Source organism: Grus americana, chromosome 29 (assembly GCF_028858705.1).
Source record: "Grus americana isolate bGruAme1 chromosome 29, bGruAme1.mat, whole genome shotgun sequence".
Lineage (NCBI taxonomy): Eukaryota > Metazoa > Chordata > Aves > Gruiformes > Gruidae > Grus > Grus americana.
The window spans coordinates 1,134,517-1,153,103 of record NC_072880.1 but is presented as its reverse complement, the minus strand read 5'-3'; the positions used below and the strand labels follow the sequence as shown (position 1 = coordinate 1,153,103).

The following is an 18,587-nucleotide window of genomic DNA, read 5'->3' as shown; positions in this document are numbered from 1 at the left end:
TCTCTGGGGCTGCAGGCAGGGATGGGGATTCTCTGCTGTCTAATAAGGGTTGTGCCCTGCTGCCACCTTGCTCCTCTCCCTTCTCCCCCTTCCAGGAGCTTGGTGTCCCAAGGGCTTTGCCCCACCGATGCCGCCAGCCAGGAGGGACCAGGAGCTGCGCTGGGAAGGTGCAGGCAGAGCAGCAGCCCTGGGAGATTCTCTCTGAGCCGGCAAGAAAATCCCGGCCAAGCTGGGAACATTTGTTCCCAATTAGGATGGGGGGGATGCTCCTTGCTGAGCAGGCACTCTCTTTTCCCCAGCCCCGAGCCTTTTGCCACAAAAGTGCCGGGTGCAGGATGTGACCTCATGGGTTGGGTATGGGGGCGGGGGGGGGGGGGGCAGAGGCTGGGGCAGCCCCTGGGTGTCACCCCTGCCCGTCCCGGTGTCCGTCCCGGTGTCTGTCCCCGTGTCCATCCCGGCCCTGCACCGCGATGCGGCTGCCTTGAGGGCAGAGCGTTGCGGCGTGCATCACCCGCCGGACTGCACCGCTAACGAGACCGTCTCCGCCGCCCGTAATTATTTCCCAGGGCGACGAATGATTAATTCTGCTCAGGAGCTGCGGCTTTCTGCAAACTCACCCGAGCAATAATCTGGCAAGCTCCGCGCCGGCCCCCCTGGGCAGAGGATGCTCCATGCCAGAGAAAGTTTGAGTGAGATCTGGTTAAAAAAAGCCCCGATGCCGGCTCGTGGGTGCTGCCCTTCTCCCGAGGGGCTCGGCTCTGCAAATGAGGGTCCCCGGCTGCACCCCAGACTCCATTGTGGGGTCCCGACACGTCCCTCCAGGAGCAATCTGCAAGCCATCAAACTTAAAGATGCATTAATTATCCTGGGTCCCCATCTCACGGATGCAGGTGGGTAAACTGAGGCACAGCACGTGCTCTCCGCGGGACCCAGCTCGGCTGTGAGTGCGGTGCCGGGAGGTTGGGGTCTGGCTGCTCCCACCACCCTGGGTCCCCTCCAGCCCCCAGACGGTGCCTCCACCCACCCACGTGGGGATCCACCGGCCTCGCTGCAAAGGGGGTTTTTGCATGACAAAGCCTCCGCTGCCTACTGGGACCCCCACCCGTGGCCCCTTCTCCAGCCGGATGAAGCTGCCAAATATTAGAAATAACCGTCCAAAGGGCATTCCCGTGCCGGGGGCGGGGGGACGACCCCCTTCTCTGGCCGGGTCCAGGGGGGCCCAGCGCTGGTTGCTCCTCTGCTTCTGCTGCATCGGGTTAAATAACGTGCCCGGGTTGAGCATCCTCCTCTCCCCACGCTCGGCATCTCGTGCTGGGTTTGCCAGCTGCCAGGAGGGAGGGAAGGGGAGGGACGAAACGCCTGCCAACACGGTAATATTTTTTTTTTTTTCTTAATTAGGGGAAGGAATAAATATAAAAGGAGGAGGGAAAGGGGTAAGGGAAAAAAAAAAAAAAGAGACGAGGACACGGACACACACAGAGAAGACTCCTCTTTTCTCCGTGCCTGCACTTATGCCTGGTGGAGCTCGTTCCCAGCCGTCCTGCCAACCTGCTGCCGACCGCTGCCTGCGCTGCCCCGGAGAAGCCGCAGCTCAGCCCCGCACCGGGGCCCTGGGGAAGGGGAGCCCCCCCCGGCGCTGCCGTTCCCCCCGCCGCGAAGAAGGGCCGCCGCGGGGCTGCCGCCGCGCACCGAGCAAGGTGGGATGCGGGGAACGCGTCGGGCTCGGCCGACGGTCAGCCGCGGGGCGATGCGTGGTCCTGCTGCCGTACTGCGCTATTAATTTCAATATCTCATTTCACCTCCGCGCCAGCGGAAAGTAAGAGGAGAGCTGATCCGGTGTGGGGATGCCGAGAGCTTTCCCGGTGTTTCCCCCCCCACCCAACCCGGGATGCAGGCATGGGGGGCACAGGGCATCCTTCTCGCCCTGCAGCGCAGGATGCTCGAAGCTGGCAGCCCCCACGGTCCTGCTTCGGGGACGTTTGTCCTTGTCACCGACCCCCCCCGGGAGGACAGCATCTCTCTGCAAGTTTTTTTGGGTTTTTGTTTTTTTTTTTGCTTTTTTTAATGGATCAGCTTGTACCAGTGCTGGCTCTGCAGAGCGGGGGCTGAAGGGGGGGGGGGTTCTTGCTAAGTTGGATGGAAAAAGGACTTTGGTGCTGCCCGGCTGCTGCAGCCTGGAGCCCAGCCCTCCTGCTGCCCAGTCTTGGGGAAAAGGGGGATTTTCGGGGCTGGTTCAGCAGCTGCTCCCATGGCCCCCTCGTTTTGGGAGAGTTGGTGGAGGGGCCGGGGGGTCCAGCATGGGTCTGGGGTGTCTCATCATGGGGAAGCCCTCCACATCTGTCCTGCAGAGCTTCTGCATGGGTTCTTGTCCCAAGGATGCTGCAGTCAGGGTAGTCATGGAAAGGGAAACTGAGGCACGGAGCTGGGCACAGGCTTGCACGGAGAGCCGGGGGTCCAGCTCCTCCCTCTCCTGCCTGGCTGTGTCGCTGCTCTCTGTGGGGAGTTTTTGGGGACAAAGCTGCTTCATCCCGCAGGGGCAAGGGCTGAGCGCAGGGTTTGGGGTGCTGCAGGGCACCCCTGGGTCTCCCTGTGCTCCCCAGCTCTCTCAGCTCCATCCCCCCGGCTCTGCCGGTGTGGGGGACAGGAGGGGCTGGGGGAAAATAGAAACTTTTTGTGGGATTTTCATGGCTTTTCCCCACCCAGCAGCCCCAAGGTGAACCCCAGGTCCCCCACGGCGTGTCCTGGGCTGGGGTGGTTTGTTTTGAACCCCTTCCCCTCCCGCAGCCGGAGCATTTTGTCCCTGGGAAGAAGGGGTTGCCCTTGAGCATCCCCTCCGGGGACCACTTTTGGCTGAATCCTCCTCCTCTCCCATCACGCTGACTTCTCCTGTCTCAATCCAACCCAGAACCTGTTGCTCTTCCTTTTCGGCTGTCGGAGGGGTGGGAAAAACTCCCTCTGCCCCAGCCCGGAGCCTTTTCCAGCTGCTGGGCGCAGGCACGGGCAGCGTGAGGGTGGTGGGGATGCTTTAGGGCTGCTTTTCAGGGAACGGGTTTAGACTGGGGAAACTGGGAGACCGGGGGATCTCATGCTGGGAGTGAGGAGCTGTGAGTCCGCTGGTGAGCGTGCCGAGGTGCTGGGGACCCCCCTGGGAGACCTGGGAGAAGGTGTCACCTAAGCAGCAGTGCCAAAATCTGGGACCCCCCCCATGCTCCACCCCGCACTTCTCCTGTCCCACCTTGTGCCTCAGTTTCCCCACGACTCCCACAGCCGGGAAAGGTGGGGACGGTTGTGCAAAACTTCACGTGTGCATGCACCACGCTCACCCAGGTGTGTGCGTGCGCTCACGTGTGTTGGGGGTTCCTACGGGGTCTGCTGGCACCCCCACCCCTCCGTGTAGGACTGTATCTCACCAGGGACCCTCCCTGGACCCCTGCCGTGGGGGGGGGTCCACGTCCCTGCATCCCAGCCCTGCAACAAGGAGCCCCTTTCTCCCTGCTGGGATTGGGGGGGGGGCGAGTGGTTCTGGCAGCCGGACGGACCCCCCCGTTCTCCCCACCTGCTTCCGGCCTTTTAAGCTCTGCCAGCGGCTGCTGCCAAGAGGCTGCCGGGCGCTTCCCACTGCATCCCCTGCACGGACTGCGTGTCCCCCGGCACTGCCCCGCTCCGGGAACCCCTCTGAGCACGGCTGCACCCCAAACACATCCAGGGGTGGGGACGGATCCCAGATGCGGCAAGCGGGGGAACCAGCCACGTGCCAGGATGGATGCGTGCATGGATGGGGACGTCGGTGCGTTCGGCCGGCCGGGGCGGCAGCGGGGTGTCCGAAGCCCTTTTGGTGATGGGGACAGGGCTGCCCGCTCGCGCCTGGAGCAGGGCCAGGCTCTGCCCGCGGCTGCTGACTCATTCTGCAGCTGAGCATCCCTGGAAAGCCACCGCTCCACTGCCTGCCCTCCCCCCGGCTCGCTGCGGGCTGGCAGGGCACCTTGTGAGCCGGGATGAGTAACCATCACATGGAGGGGACAAGGGGGACGTGGAGGAGAAAAACCCCTCTCCGGAGATGGGAAGGGATCCGACCCTCGGCCGTCCCCTGCCCAGCATCTCCTGCCGTTCACTCCGGACCGGGTGCCGCAGCCCCAAATCGCGCCTGCCCCCTGTTCAAGGAGCTGCCTCTGAAAGCGGGGCTGAGCTCAGGGGATAAAGAAAAATCGTTCCTGTCCCAAAATAGACTTCGGCTCCATTTTCCACCTGGTTTCCCACGGAAATGGAGGTTAATCGGCTCCACCGCTTGCATGCGTGCCTGCGTCTCGGTCCGTCCCTGGTGGGTCCCGAGCTCAGAGGTCTCGGAGACGATTGAGCCGCCATCCCCCCTCTCTGAGCTTTTTGGCCACCTTTCCCTAGTCCTGCTCCTGGCTTTTCCCTCCTGACGTGTGGGCTGAAAAATTTTCCATTTGTGGCAAATAGGAGAAATAACCCCACCAAAAATCCAACCCCAAACCCCAAACATGACGTCTGAGAGTCTCTTGCCATCACGGGACTCCAGGACCTCAGGGGATCGCCCATGGGCAGGGTGAAACTAGGATTAACCCTCTCCGCATCCCATTCCCAGTGCCGGCACCCTGGTCCCAGCCAGGGACGGGCACGGGAGGGGAGCAGACACCCCCTCAACTCAATGTGCCCTATTCCTGCAGAGTTTTATCACTTGAATTTCCTCCCCGGAGCTTTGTGGCTGCTGCCGGCCGCTGCTCACGCCACCGCGGCGCCTTGGGAACGGGAAAAAAAGGCGCTTGCGACAAAAGCCTTCCTCGCCTGGCCGCCCGGGGGGACGGCAGCCAGCCCCCGTGCTGGAGCCCGGCCACGGCCGCCGAGCAGGAGGGTTTTGTCTCTCGCTCCAGAGCCGTGGGGTTGAATTCAAATGATCCGGCCGGAGCAGAGAAAGCCCCCAGCTTGGCTGTGGCACCACCAGCCAGGTCCTGGGCGATCGGGTCCTTTGGGTGGCCGTGCCGAGCTCCTGCTGGGAAGGGGGTGGTTCGTGGTCTGCACATGATGGTCAACGTCCACGGTGCATGGCGCTAGGGGCTGTACCTCCATGGTGCATGGTGCCAGGGGCTGTACATCCATGGTGCATGGTGCCAGGGGCTGTACATCCATGGTGCTAGGGGCTGTACCTCCATGGTGCATGGTGCCAGGGGCTGTACCTCCATGGTGCATGGTGCCAGGGGCTGTACATCCATGGTGCATGGTGCCAGGGGCCGTATATGCATGGTGCGTGGTGCCAGGGGCTATACATCCATGGTGCATGGTGCCAGGGGCTGTATGTCCATGGTGCATGGTGCAAGGGAATGTATATGCATGGTGCTAGGGGCTGTACATCCGTGGTGCATGGTGCCAGGGGCTGTACCTCCATGGTGCTAGGGGCTGTATGTCCATGGTGCATGGTGCCAGGGGCTGTACCTCCATGGTGCCAGGGGCTGTACATCCATGGTGCATGGTGCCAGGGGCTGTATGTCCATGGTGCATGGTGCTAGGGAATGTATATGCATGGTGCTAGGGGCTGTACATCCATGGTGCATGGTGCCAGGGGCTGTACCTCCATGGTGCATGGTGCTAGGGGCTGTACGTCCATGGTGCCAGGGGCTGTGCACGCATCGTGTGTGGTGCTGGGGGCTGGTGCGTTGGTCCCACAGGTAAATTCACGGAGCACTGTTCGCAGAGGGATGCAGGCGATGAGGACAGCCTCCCATTGGGCTGGCCCTGGCAGCCAGTGACCTGGCCCAGAGAGCACCACGGACGTGCCAAATCCGCTTCTGTGGCTGCCGAAATCAATGCAGCACAAAGAGCTCATAAATTACAAAGCCGCTCTGAGTCTCAGGATCACTGCGCTCCTGTCCCGGGGAACCGCGCGGTTCAGGGTGGGGCGAGGAGCCCCCCAGCCCCCGAGGAGCCCCTGCAGAGGGGTGAGGGGGTACTGGGGCTGTGCTCCCCTGCACCAGGCAGGGGCATCTCCCTGCATCCCCCGCACCAGCATCCTCTCCAGATGGCTGCGAGGGGCTGTGGGTGGCCGGAGCCCCTCCGTGACATGCCCGGCATCCCCAGCGGTCCCCCCCCGTGCTGCTCGCTGGGGAGGGCCAGGGGCCAGCGATGGCAGTGCTAGCCACTGGGCTCTCCTTTCAGCGCCAGTGCCCAGCCTGCCGGGGAGAGCCCTTTGTGCCAGGAGCCTTGAGAGAGGCCTGGGACATAATGGCTGCTTTGGTCGGCCCCGGTTTTCCCAGCCCGTGCGCGGGGAACCTCCGGCGTGAGCTGAATGGCAAAGAGAAGCCCTCCTGCTCCTTCCCTCCCCCTCCGCCCCGCGCTTTGTGCGCCCTCGGCCGTGTCGTGTCGTTCCCCCCTCCCTGCCCCGGCAGCTCGCTGACCTCAACCCCCTCTGCGCACCTCCCCCCCCAATCCCCACAGCGCACACGTGCACGAGCGCACGCACCCACATGTGCACACCCGCACGTGTGCACGCTGCAACACGCGTGCAGAAGCACAAGCGCGCACGTGCATGCCCTGCTTGCGCGCTCGCCTCTTTCCTGCTGAACATCGGCTGGGAAAACACCCTCCTGAGGTTTTTCCACTGTGGCGCCTGTGAACACGCAGCCCCGGCTCTGGCATCGCCTCCCTGCCTGCCAGGGCCAGGGTTTAGGCTCAGACTTTCCATGCCGTCGGGGCCAGGCTGGGCTTTACTGTCCCCGGGGGACCCGGCTCCCTGGGGAAGGCTGGTGGGGCTGGATGTGACCCAGTGGCACCCAGCCAGCGGTCCCAGCTACTCGTGCTCTCTCCTTCCTCCTGTTAACCAGGGCACATTTTCCTTCTCTTCCCTCTCCTCGCCACCCTCCAAGGGTCCGGGTTACCCCCTGGCCGTGCCGGTGCCGGCGTCTCCCTCTGCGCGCCGCCGCCGCAGGCATCACCCCGTCCCCGCGCGCAGGCTGGGGTCTGTCCCGACCTCTCCCCCTCGTGCAGGGAAGGGACGGGATGTTCTTGAGATTTCTTTGAATTTTAAGCACAGCCGGTGGTTTTTCCTCCCCACCTTGCAGGGTAGAGGATGGCCTCAGCTCTCCCGCTGCTGCTGCTCTGGGTGTTTGCCCCCACGGTGGTCCCGGAGGTGTTTGGCCCCGGAGATGGCACAGGTAACTCGGCATCATCGGCCGCATCCGCGCCCCGCCAGCACCCTCACGTCCCGCTCACGGCTCTTCTCTTCTCCCATCCAGAAGACCTCAAGGCTCTGCAGGTCTCCATCCCACGCCACCCAGCCCTCGATGCCGTGCTGGCGGGCGACATCACCATCCCCTGCCTCATCACCTACCTCGGCCCCCAGCCCACCGCCGGCACGGCCGGGCGCCGGGCGGTCCTGGGAACCCCCCGGGTCAAGTGGACCTTCATCTCTGAGGGCAGGGAGGTGGAGATCTTGGTAGCCCGAGGGGACAGGGTGAAGGTGAGCGAGGACTATCGCCTCCGCGCCTCCCTGCCCATCTTCCACCAGCGTTACACCAACGCCTCCCTGCTGCTCACCGAGCTGCGGCCCAACGACTCGGGGATCTACCGCTGCGACGTGCAGCACGGCATCGAGGACGGTCACGACATCCTCGACGTCAAAGTCAAAGGTACCCGAGGTGGGGAGCGGGGAGGGGCAGAGGTCATCCCTGCCCGGGTGCCTTCTCCTGGCTCAGCAAACCCCTCCTGCACCCCCCGTACCCCTGCGGGTGGAGGTGCTGCCAATCTGCCCCTGGGTGCAGATGCACCCACGCAGGTGGGGGGGCTGCCGCGAAGCCCCTTGCCCACACCCGTGTGTGTGTGTCCCCCCGTCCCCGCAGGGGTGGTGTTTCACTACCGGGAGGGCTCCATGCGCTATGCCTACACCTTCTCTGAGGCGCGGGAAGCTTGTGCCAGGATCGGTGCCCGCATCGCCACCCCCGAGCAGCTGTACGCTGCCTACCTCGGCGGCTACGAGCAGTGCGACGCTGGCTGGATCGCCGACCAGACCGTCAGGTGGGCATCACCGCCACCCGGGTATCGCGCCCGTCGCCTCCCCCTTTCCCCCCCCTGCGAGTCGCCAGCCCACCCCTGTGCTTTCCCGCCCCAGGTACCCCATCCACACGCCCCGCGAGGCTTGTTACGGAGACATGAACGGCTTCCCCGGGGTGAGGAACTACGGGGTGGTGGACCCCGAGGACATGTATGACGTGTACTGCTACGCCGAGGACCTCCCAGGTGCCTGCGGTGCCGCCAGCCCCCTCCTGCCCTCCCCTGCTTTTGCGACCGCGCTAACTCGCCCCCGTAACCTCATTGTAAACCCGAGAAGTGAAAAAGCCGCCCCGAACCGCGGGCGCTGGCTCCGAAACCGCTGAGCTCTGCAAAGCTTCGGGCGCCTCGATGCACGCAAGCGCGGGGACTTGCTGTGGCTGCTCCCCGAAGCATTTCTGGTTGGGGTTTTGGGGGGTGTGGGGCTCTCCCCCTCGCAGCAGCCAGTGTCCGTCCCTGGCCTCAGGGCTGGAGGATGCTCAGGGGGATCTGCCCCGGGGTGTTGGCACGCCGTGGGTACAGCGCCGCGTAGGGTTTGGGGGTTTGGGTAAGCTCACGCCGTGCTTCGCATGTGCTGGGGTGCTGCTTGAGCTGCGGCTCGGGCACATCCTGCCCGGCCGGGTGCGTGTGGGGGGTGGCCAGTCCCTCCTTTGGGGGTCCCCGCTGGTGGCTGGGGCTGCCGGGGGGTCGGTTGGGGTGATGCCAGGCAGGTGGCAGGGGTGCGATGCCCTGGGGTGGGGAGAGCGGTGCGGTCGTGGGGGGCTGGCACGCGGCGTGCCTCCAGCCCTTCTCAGCACCAAGCCCCACCACAGCGTCCGCCGCCTTGGAAACATCCCGCAGGTGGATTGCGCTGCGCGGAGCACGGACTCGCTCCTCTGCGGTCCCTTTCATGGATGTTTTAAAGCCTCAGCTCCATTTGCGAAGGCGGGTAGCCCGTGTAGCACGAGAGCTCCAGCCGTGCCCGCGCCACGGCCGTCGTGTGCATGGGCAGGGAGATCAGAGACAGGCAGGGAGGCAGGCAGGACCCCCCCCCCAGCCCCCACCCCGTGTTCCTCCTCGCGAGGACCACGCTGGAGGTGCCCATCTCCAAAACCAGCTCCTGGGGTCGTGCAGAGAGCGGGAGGAGGCGAGGGGGCTCCCCAGAGCCCGTGCCCCCCCTCCCCAACTCTGACATCCGTCTCCTTCCTCTCTTCGCAGGGGAGATCTTTTTGGAGACGGCCCCAGACAAATTCACGCTGGAGGAGGCGGAGGCGCGCTGTCGGGCGCTGGGCACGGAGCTGGCGAGCACCGGGCAGCTCTACGCGGCTTGGAGCGCGGGGCTGGACGCCTGCAGCCCCGGCTGGCTGGCCGACGGCAGCGTCCGCTACCCCATCGTCACCCCCCGGGAACGCTGCGGTGGGGCTCTGCCGGGCGTCAAAACCATCTTCCTCTTCCGCAACCAGACGGGATTTCCCGATGCCCAGAGCAGATACGATGCGTACTGCTTTCGAGGTAAAGAGGGACACCCCCCCGGCCCACGGGTGCTCCCGGGCAGGGACCAGAACGAGATTTTGGGAAGCCTCCGGCCAAGGGTGCAGGTGCCCGGCGGGTGCAGGGTGCTGGCTCCAGCCCACCCACGCACCGAGCGCTGGGTGCAGCAGAGCTGGGGATGTCGGGATCGCATCGGGATCCCCGCGTGCTCTCCGTGCTGCGCGCCGTGATATCGCGATAGAGCAGGGGTGTTTTGTACCGTCTCAACCGTGCACATCAGCCCGCCACGGGAGGATAGGGATGCCTCGCACGGTCTCTGTATCGCATGCCAATATGTCGTGACAGGGGAGGGATAACCTGCATGGTCCCAATACCGCATGCCGATACATCGCGATAGAGGAGGGATGCTCTGCATGGTCTCAATAGTGCATGCTGATATATCGTGATGGAGTAGGGATCCCCTGCACGTCCTCAGTACTGCACTCCACTATATCGCGACAGGACAGGGATGTCCTGCATGGCACCGTCGGTCTGCGTGAGCTGCGTGGGCACGGCTCCGGGATGGTTCATCCCCCAGCGGCTCCCAGCCGGGGGGGCATTGCCTGCAAGGCTGGTTTGGGGCGATATCTCCCCGCGGTGAAGAGGAACCGAGACCTGTGGGGCTGGTGGACATGGGCGAGAAGCCGGGAGGGGATGAGCGAGGATGGAGGCTGGCAGGGATAACAGGCACGAAGGGAGGAAGAGCCGCCCCTTTGCTCCTCCTTCCTCGTCCTACATCTCTGTGCATGCCCGGGGCGGGGGGCTCGCAGGACGGGGAGGCTCTTCCCCGGATCAGCTGGATGCCATGTAGCTTCGTGCCTCAGTTTCCCCATCTCTCAGCAGGGAAACCCATGGGTTAGGCAGGATGGACCCGTTTCGTGAATCCGCGACTCCCCCGTAACCCACTAACTCCCCACGCACGTCTGCGCTCCCCGAGGTGGGGATGGGGGGAGTGGAGAAGGACCCCCCCCGCCCTGGGGTGGGGGTGCCAGGGTGCAATGAGGTTTAGCTTTTGCCGGAGGGGGAGGAGGAGAAGCGGGGTGAGCCGCTGTCGGGAAGGGCAGGGAGGAGCAGAAAATGCTGTGAGCGTAAAATTCGGCGCAGCCTTGGCCGCCTGCCGAAGCCACGAGCCTTGGCTGGGCGGCTGCGGTGGGAGCCGGGCTGGAGCGCGGCTCCGGGGCCATTGCAGGTGGTGTAAACCAGCATCGCCTCGGGGAAACGGGGCTCAGGATCCGGCCCCACCACAGCTCCCACCGGGGCTGTCGGCTCCGCCAGCGCCTGGGGAGGGTCCGATCCTGTGCAGAGGGGAAAGGGGAGGTCGAGGAGAGCTGGGTCCCCACCGGGGTGCCAGGCTGTCCCCAGGGCTCCAGCCCCATGCCGGGGCGAGGGCATCTCTGCCTGCCACGGGGCCAGGACGGGGCAGTAATATCCCACTTTCTTTCTGCCCACAGAAGGGACAAACTCTTTCCCTGAGGCTGCAGGAAAATACCGAGCCAGAGAGCCCGAGGGCCTCCAGGAGATTGTTACAGTGGCAGAAAAGCTGGAGGAGCTGCAGCTGCCCAAAGCGCAAGTGGAGATTGAGTCGCGAGGGGCTGTATACGCCATCCCTTTCTTTAAGGATGCTGAGCTGGAAAAGCCGAGCCCGTCCCCCGAAGACGCACTGGGGCCAGGGACCCGGCATCCCCCGCTAGATACCTCCGTGTCCTCAGGTCACCCGACCTCCGCTGCCCCTTTCCCCATGGCCCCGGCCGTCCCCGAGGCAGGCATCCCGCTTAGCTGTGGTGCAAAACCGGGGACCTCGTCCCCCGCGGAGGAGGATGGGGTGACAGGGACAGTTGGGGTGTGCACAGCAGCCAGGCACGAGCCGTCCCGCGTGGGTAGGTCGAGTGGCCGCTGCAGCGATGCCAGGGCTGGGGTGCAGAGAGGAGCTGCAGGGACAGAGGCGCCGGGATCGCGAGGAGAGGTCAGAGGCACCCATGGGTGCCTGGGTCACCCCAGCTGTCCCCGTCTCTCCCACGGAGGGAGCACCCGTGGCTGGGACACTGGTGTCTTGGTGTAGGGCTGTGCATAAGTCACCGGCACGGGGACATCTGTCTGTCCCACCCTCAGCTGGGGTCCGGCGTGCAGGACCAGTGCCGGATCGCAGTTTAGCAATGCAAAGAACTGGAGGAGGGTGCTGATGGCTGGAGGGAGAGGAGGCCAGGCGCAGCGGTGAGGGGCTGAGCACGGCCCCTGCTGCAGAGAAGCCTGTGCCGGGGCTGGGCTTGGCAGTGGCCGAGCCAGAGCTCGGGCTGCCATGAGGTTCAGAGGGGACAACGTCACACGGGCTCGGGGCCGTTTCTGTCTCCCTGTGCATCTTGGTGCCGGCGTCACCCCCCCGCCCCAGCTCTGCCCGCTGCGGGCAGGATCTGCAGCACTGGCGGGCGATGCCGGTGCCCACGGCCCCGCGGTCTGGCTGGCTCCCCGGTGCCGGTGTCTCATTGCCTTTCTGCCTTGCCCTTTGCAGAGGAGGAACAGGGACCAGCACCGGGCAGGGACCCTGGCAGCACGTTGGGCAGAGGGCGAGACCCCAGCCAGCCCACAGAGCCGGATGGAGCCGCCGGCGTGCAGACGCTCTCCACGGCCCCCCGGGTGGGCGCAGAGGGACCCACCGGCACTCCGTCCTCGGCAGGGGCCGCAGCAGGTGACACGGAGCTTCCCGAGGGCTTTCCCCGGCCGCTCAGCCCCATCGTCCCCACGCACTGCCCCGACCGCCCGCGGGATGCTGTGGGGCATCCGGCCCACACTGCCAGCCCCGGGGCACCCGGGCACCGGGTGACACCGCCGACCAGTGCCACTTCTACCACCTTGACAGATAGCCGAGAGCCCGGTGGGACCGAGTCTGGCGGGGCGAGCACCCCTGTCCCCACCGCCGAAGACGCTGAGCTCTCGGGAGATGTGGTCGAAAGCCCCGGGGCGTCCCCGCTGCCCCCCGCACCCTTGCAGCCACAGGAGGAGGGAGAGGAGCAGTCAGGGGCCCTGTGGCTCCCATCGCCCGTGGCCCCCGGGGATGGCAGCACCGTCCCCGCGGCGGAGGTGACAGCGGTCACCCCGTGGCACGTGGAGGTGCCCGGCAGCAGCAGCAGCGCGCCGGCTGCGGGAGGCAAGGAGGCTGTGCCACGACCCCCGGGCACTGACCACGGGATGCCTGCTGTGTCTTCGGAAGAGGAGGAAGAGGAAGAGGAGGAGGAGGAGGAAGAGCAACCCGCTCCCTCTGTTGCAACCGTGGAGGGTTTCCTTGCAGCCGTTCCTGGAGAACCAGGTGGGACCCGCAGGGATGGCCTCACCTCCCCCCGTACCGGCAGCTCCGGGCTGGCCCCGGCAGGGACCCCATTGGGGGACCCGACCCCCAGCACGGCTGCCCCCCTGCCTGCCCTCCCCACCGAGCGGGCCAGCGTCGGGGCGGGCGCCCGCTCAGCCGGGGGTCCCCGTCGCACCACCGTGGCCCTCGGGGCAGCCCTCCTGGCCGCTCTCTGGCACTAGAGAAAGGCAACACCTTTCCTTCACGCTGTGCTTCCCTCTGTCCGTCCGTCCGTCTGTCTCTCCTCTCTCTCTCTGTCTCTCTCTCCTCCTCAGCTGGGTAAGGGAAGGTCACAGGTCTGGAGAAGCACATATTTGTCAAACAAATTGGTCCGAGCTCTGCATGCACTTAAATCTCTTCTACTTCTGTGAAGTGTTTTAATGACTGTTTCCATGAAAAAAGAAAAAAAAATTATCAAAAGAAGGCCCCAAACCCTACTCTGACTAACAGTGGTACTAATAAAGGGAATTAAAATCTTTCTAGAACAAGCATCTCGGCTAGCTCTTCCCTTCGTCCTTGCGCCTGCTGCCTCGCTCGCTGCCCGCGCGCCTCTCCCACTGACGAACTAATCCCCCGGCCCCCCGCGCCCGCGAGTCCCCGGAGAACGGGGAGGATGGGACCCCCTGCGAGGTGGGGGGGTGGCGTATACGGCTGCTTTGCACCTTCTGGGGCAGCACGGGGTGAGCGGGGGGGGGCTTCCTACCCCTGGAGCCATGGGGGGGGCACCGATGGGTGATGGGGTGCGGACCCCCACCAAGAGCACCCCGCCTCGTGCAGCTCTTGCTGGCCGAGCACCCTGAGGTCTCTGCAGTCCCCCCGGGGAGCACAGCCCCCCCGCCCCAGCCCCGCTTCCCCACGTGAGGGTTGAGATGGGCGAGCGGTGGGTGCGTGAACTGTCACGGGTGGGTGTCACCCACCCATACCCACCCTCCGGCACCTACACCGGGATGCTCCCAGCTCCGATGCTGCTTAGAGCAGCCCCGTCTGCCCTCCCGGCTCCCTGCAAGGACGGCTGCAGCGGAGGGGACCACAGCGGAGGGGACCATAGTGGTGTCCCTGCCCCCTGGTCCGGCAGTGTCCCACGCGGTCCCATGGCACAGAGGAAGCTCCGTGGCGTGTGGCCAGACCTCGCAGGACGGCTGCCTTTGCCCCGGCAAGGAGAGATGCTCAGAAAGAGCCGGCCATGTGGCGTTAGAGCCCTAAATAGCTCGTCCTGCTCTGTGCCTCGGTCCGCTGGGGATGAGCCGGGTGTCCCGAGTGCCGCCGGCACCTTATGGGGAGCTGATGGTGTCTGGGGACGGGCAGCATCGTCCTCGGCACAGCTCCACTGAGCCAAGGATCATTGAATGGGCATCATTAGGCTGGAGGGTGTCAAGGACTTTCAGTCTCCGCTCCGCCGGTGCTGGCAGCAGCCCTTAATCACACTCTCAAGCCGGGGCTGGGAGCACACGATGTGCTCCGCGAGCCTTAATGACCGTAACGGGCTGGTGGGGACGTGCGGGTCGGGGACGGCGCCAGCTGAATTATCAGCCCCGGCCAGGCTGAAGGTGACAACAGGGGGACAGGAGCGAGGTTCACCTTGGCGCCAGGCTGAGGACGTGCGGCCGGGATGTGCCGAAGGCTTTATCCTTCGCATGTCCCATCCCAAAGCGCAGAGCAGGAGCCGTCCCCGGGTGCAGGAGCGGGCCAGGGGCTGGCACAAACAGCGAGCCCGCTGATGTGGAGGATGAGATGGTCCAGCTCACATCCCCGCGCCCCGCAGGGAGGCCAAAGCCCCAAGCCCAGCCAGCTCTTGGCCGGGGCGGCTGAGCCGGGAGCTTGCCATGAACCGAGGGCAGCGCGGGCAGGCTGGGATGGCTCCGGGCATGTCACCATGCGCCCAAGTCCTTCCCCTGCCCCAGACTTGGTGCCCGCAGCGGTCAGCTCAGGCGTCTGATTGCTGTAGGGTGCTCACTGCAGAGCTGCGGCTTTAACGATGCCGGGCACTAACGAGGTCCCTGAGCTCCAGCAGTGAGGACGGCTGCGTGTGCCTTGCAGGTGGCTGCGTCCCCAACCCCTGCCTGAACGGAGGGACCTGCACGGAGGACGGCGCCCGCCTCGCCTGCCTGTGCCTGCCCGGCTACGGAGGCAGCAGCTGCGAAAGACGTGAGTCCCCCAGGTCCTGCTGGCCCCCGCCGAGCTCCCGCTGCTGAACCGGTGGCCCAGGAGACTTAAATGCGGGGAAATCAGGTCTTGAGGGGTTTTTTTCTTGCTGGTGAGCTGGGCTCCATCACCCTGACCATCTTCTCTATCCCTCCTTGCTCCCCGCCGTGGCTCAGCACTGGAGAAGTGCAGCCCTGGCTGGGACAGCTTCCAGGGAGCCTGCTACAAGCACTTTTCTACGCGGAGGAGCTGGGAGGATGCGGAGACCCAGTGCAGGCATTACGGGGGACACCTGGCCACCATCCTGACCCCCGAAGAGCAGGACTTCATCAATGGTACGTGGCGCTGGCCCGGACCCCGCTGCATCCCTGCCTGGACCACGGGAACCTCAGCATCCTACAACTGTAGAGTTGGTCTCTACAACTACCTCAAAGGAGGGTGTAGCGAGATGGGTGTTGGTCTCCTCCCAAGTAACTAGCGAAGGGGCAAGAGGAAATGGCCTCAAGTTGCACCAGGGGAGATTTAGATTAGATATTAGGAAAAAATTCTTCACCAAAAGAGTGGTCAGGCATTGAAACAGGCTGCCCAGAGAGGTGGTGGGGTCACGATACTTTGAGGCGTTCAAAAAACATGTAGACGTGGCACTTCAGGACATGGTTTAGTAGGCATGGTGGTGTTGGGTTGACGGTTGGACGTGATGATCTTAGAGGTCTTTTCCAACCCTAATGATTCTATGATTCTATGATCCTTCAGCACTGGGTTTCAAGTTTTAAACCTTAAGCCAAAAAGCGGCCAAGAGTCAAGGCAGAGCCCTGCCCCACTGTGCTGAGGGAGAGGCAGACACGGTCTAGGGAAGCCAAAGAAAATAAGGAGTAGAGGAAATAGCTGATATGATGGATTGACCGGAGTGTGGTTAGATGCTCACTGACCACTTAGCTAGTGAGAGGGAGGGGAAGTGTGACAGGCAGCAGGATCAGTGGGTGGATGGATGGATGGATGGATGGATGGACAGGTCGATAGATACACAGATAGACGTGGGAGCAGACAGATAGATGCACGACGGGTGGACAGACCGATAGAGGGTTGGACACGTTCAAGTAAATTTGAGGGCAAAGCAATAACCTGGCTGAGAGCACACGGCTGGAAGGGGGGAAGCAGAGGGAAGCAGAGCAGGACGGGGACAGTGGTGGTGGGGACAGAGGGGGCAGACAGCGAAGAGGCCTGGAGGGACATGAGGGTGAAGCAGGAAGGGGCAGGGAGAGACCTGGCAGGGAGCTGCAGCGACAGGCAAGGGCAGGCAAGGGTAGGCAGGGAGCTGCAGGGACAGGCAGGGACCGGACAGACCAGAAAAGGGCAGGGAGGGAGCTGCAGGGGCAGGCAGGTACAGGCAGGTACAGGTGGGGACCTGCAGGGACGGGCAGGGACAGGCAGGTACAGGCAGGGACAAACAGGGACGGGCAGGTACAGGCAGGTACAGGCAGGGACAAGCAGGGACCCGCAGGGACAGGCAGGTACAGGCAGGGACAGGCGGGGACCTGCAGGGACGGGCAGGGACAGGCAGGCACAGGCAGGGACAAGCAGGTACAGGCAGGGACGGGCAGCACATGGGGACACGGGGCTCTGCTGCCCCCTCCCGGCCGCCCCATCCCGCCGCTCCCCCGGGGGTGCGGGGGGGGGGTCCCCCCGCTGTGTCCCCAAACCTCAAACCTCCCAGCACCACCACCCCCGCAGGGCTGGGGACCCCCCCCACACCTCCCCCCGCTCACCCTCAGACCCCAAATCTCCCCAAATTCAGCCTCCAGCTCCCTTGAGCCCCCTCCTGACAGGCAGTGCTGGGGGGCCTGGCTGTGTGTGTGTCCCTCCCCCAACACCCCCCTACCCCCCCAGACCAGTACAGGGAGTACCAGTGGATCGGCTTGAACGACCGGACCATCGAGGGGGATTTCCAGTGGTCCGACGGGAGCCCCTTGGTAAGTCGGGCCGCCAGCCCTCGTGTGCCCCCCCCAGGAGAAGACACCCCCCCACCCAGGCACCTCGTCATCCTTCTCCATCGCTTGGGAACGTACCCTGGGACCAGGCTTTGAAGTGCCCCCCCCCCCCCCCCCAAAGAGCCACTTGCCTCAGGGGTGCTGAGCATCCTCAGGGGTGCTGAGCATCCTCAGGGGTGCCGTGGGTGAGGCAGAGCCCAGGATTTGGGGTCCCAAGGCTATGCCAAGAGGCATGGAGATGGGACCTCATTCCGACGGGGGTCCCGTGCACCCCGTCCTGCCTGTGTCCCCCCCCCAGCTCTACGAGAACTGGCACCCCGGGCAGCCCGACAGCTACTTCCTCTCCGGGGAGAACTGCGTGGTCATCGTGTGGCACGACGGGGGCCAGTGGAGCGACGTGCCCTGCAACTACCACCTCTCCTACACCTGCAAAATGGGGCTGGGTAAGCCATGACCCCCCCTCTGCACCCCTGGCTGTGCTGGGGGGGCTGGGGCTGCAACCTCAAAGTGGGGGATCCCCACCGACCCCATAGGTCCTGTGCACGGGACCCTCAGCTTGTTTGGGGTTTATTGGGAGGGCGGTTTGCTCCAGTTTGGGGGTGCCCATCCACGGCTGGCTGCAATGACCCCTTCCCCCCCACACCCCGCAGTGCAGTGCGGGCCGCCCCCCGCCATCAGCAACGCCCATGCCTTCGGCAAACCAAAGCAGCGCTACGAGATCGGCTCCATCACGCGGTACCAGTGCCGCCACGGCTTCATCCAGCGCCGCTCGCCCATCATCCGGTGCCGGGAGGACGGGACGTGGGAGCTGCCCCAGCTGGCCTGCCGCCCCGGTGAGCGCGGGGCTCCCCCCGACTCCCCCATCTTCTCCCCCACCATCTGCCTTTGGGGCTTTCCCATCACCTGGGGCTTCTTGTGTCCCCCCCCTCCCCAGGCTTGGCTCAGCCCCCCGACGACTGAGTGAGAGTCCCCAGGGCAGAAGCCACCACCTCCCCGAGGGCCCCGGAGCCGGCACGGATGGGGACGGCAGAGGGACACCAGCGCAGACCCCTGGCGTGGCACAAAACCTCGCTGTTGGGTGTCTGCCTCTTTTATGTTTTATATCTGTACAAAGAAATCCTAATAACTAAAGATCCCCTCGAAAGGAACCGACAGTGACCCAAAACGTAGCACAAGGGGTGTTTTGTTCCTGGAGTCACAACAGTCAAAATCAAGGCGGGGGGTGGGGGCAGGTGATGGCGTTGATGTGCCAGCGTCACCTCCGGCCGCTTTCTCCCACCTCTGGCCCAAGGGTCCTCACCCTGTGACGCCCTGGTGGGGGGGTGACGCGGGGACATTCGAGCTGTGCTGCAGCTCAGCGCCCGTCCCTGGGTGCAGGGGGGGCTTCCGCACTTCCCAGGAAAGGCAGAAACCCGCTGCTGCAGGCTCGGAGTGGGTACGCATCGCCCAACCCCCCCCCCTCCCCGTGCTTCTGTGGGTATTAAAACCAGTAAACGGGTGGCACGGCGCAGTGGCCTGGTCATTTGGGGCGGCACCAGGGTGGGAACGGC

The 18,587-nt window shown here is 64.7% G+C and overlaps 1 protein-coding gene across 8 annotated transcripts; it reads left to right on the top strand.

Annotated features, from left to right (window-relative positions):
• Positions 1-1,445: 1,445 nt before the first annotated feature.
• BCAN (brevican) lies at positions 1,446-18,537 on the top strand. Of its 8 annotated transcripts, XM_054806481.1 has the most exons (15): positions 1,446-1,697; positions 7,074-7,166; positions 7,248-7,640; positions 7,851-8,025; positions 8,120-8,247; positions 9,256-9,549; positions 11,019-11,276; positions 12,074-12,250; positions 12,422-12,868; positions 14,945-15,052; positions 15,226-15,384; positions 16,937-17,019; positions 17,336-17,480; positions 17,688-17,870; positions 17,972-18,537. In XM_054806481.1, exons 2-15 carry the CDS (start codon positions 7,082-7,084, stop codon positions 17,995-17,997), a joined length of 2,661 nt encoding a protein of 886 aa, XP_054662456.1. In that variant the 5' UTR covers positions 1,446-1,697; positions 7,074-7,081; the 3' UTR covers positions 17,998-18,537. The 8 variants fall into 8 exon arrangements, with proteins under 8 accessions (XP_054662456.1, XP_054662457.1, XP_054662460.1 ...); XM_054806485.1 differs by lacking the exon at positions 9,256-9,549 and having other exon boundaries at positions 1,453-1,697; XM_054806484.1 differs by lacking the exon at positions 11,019-11,276 and having other exon boundaries at positions 1,453-1,697.
• Positions 18,538-18,587: the final 50 nt, after the last annotated feature.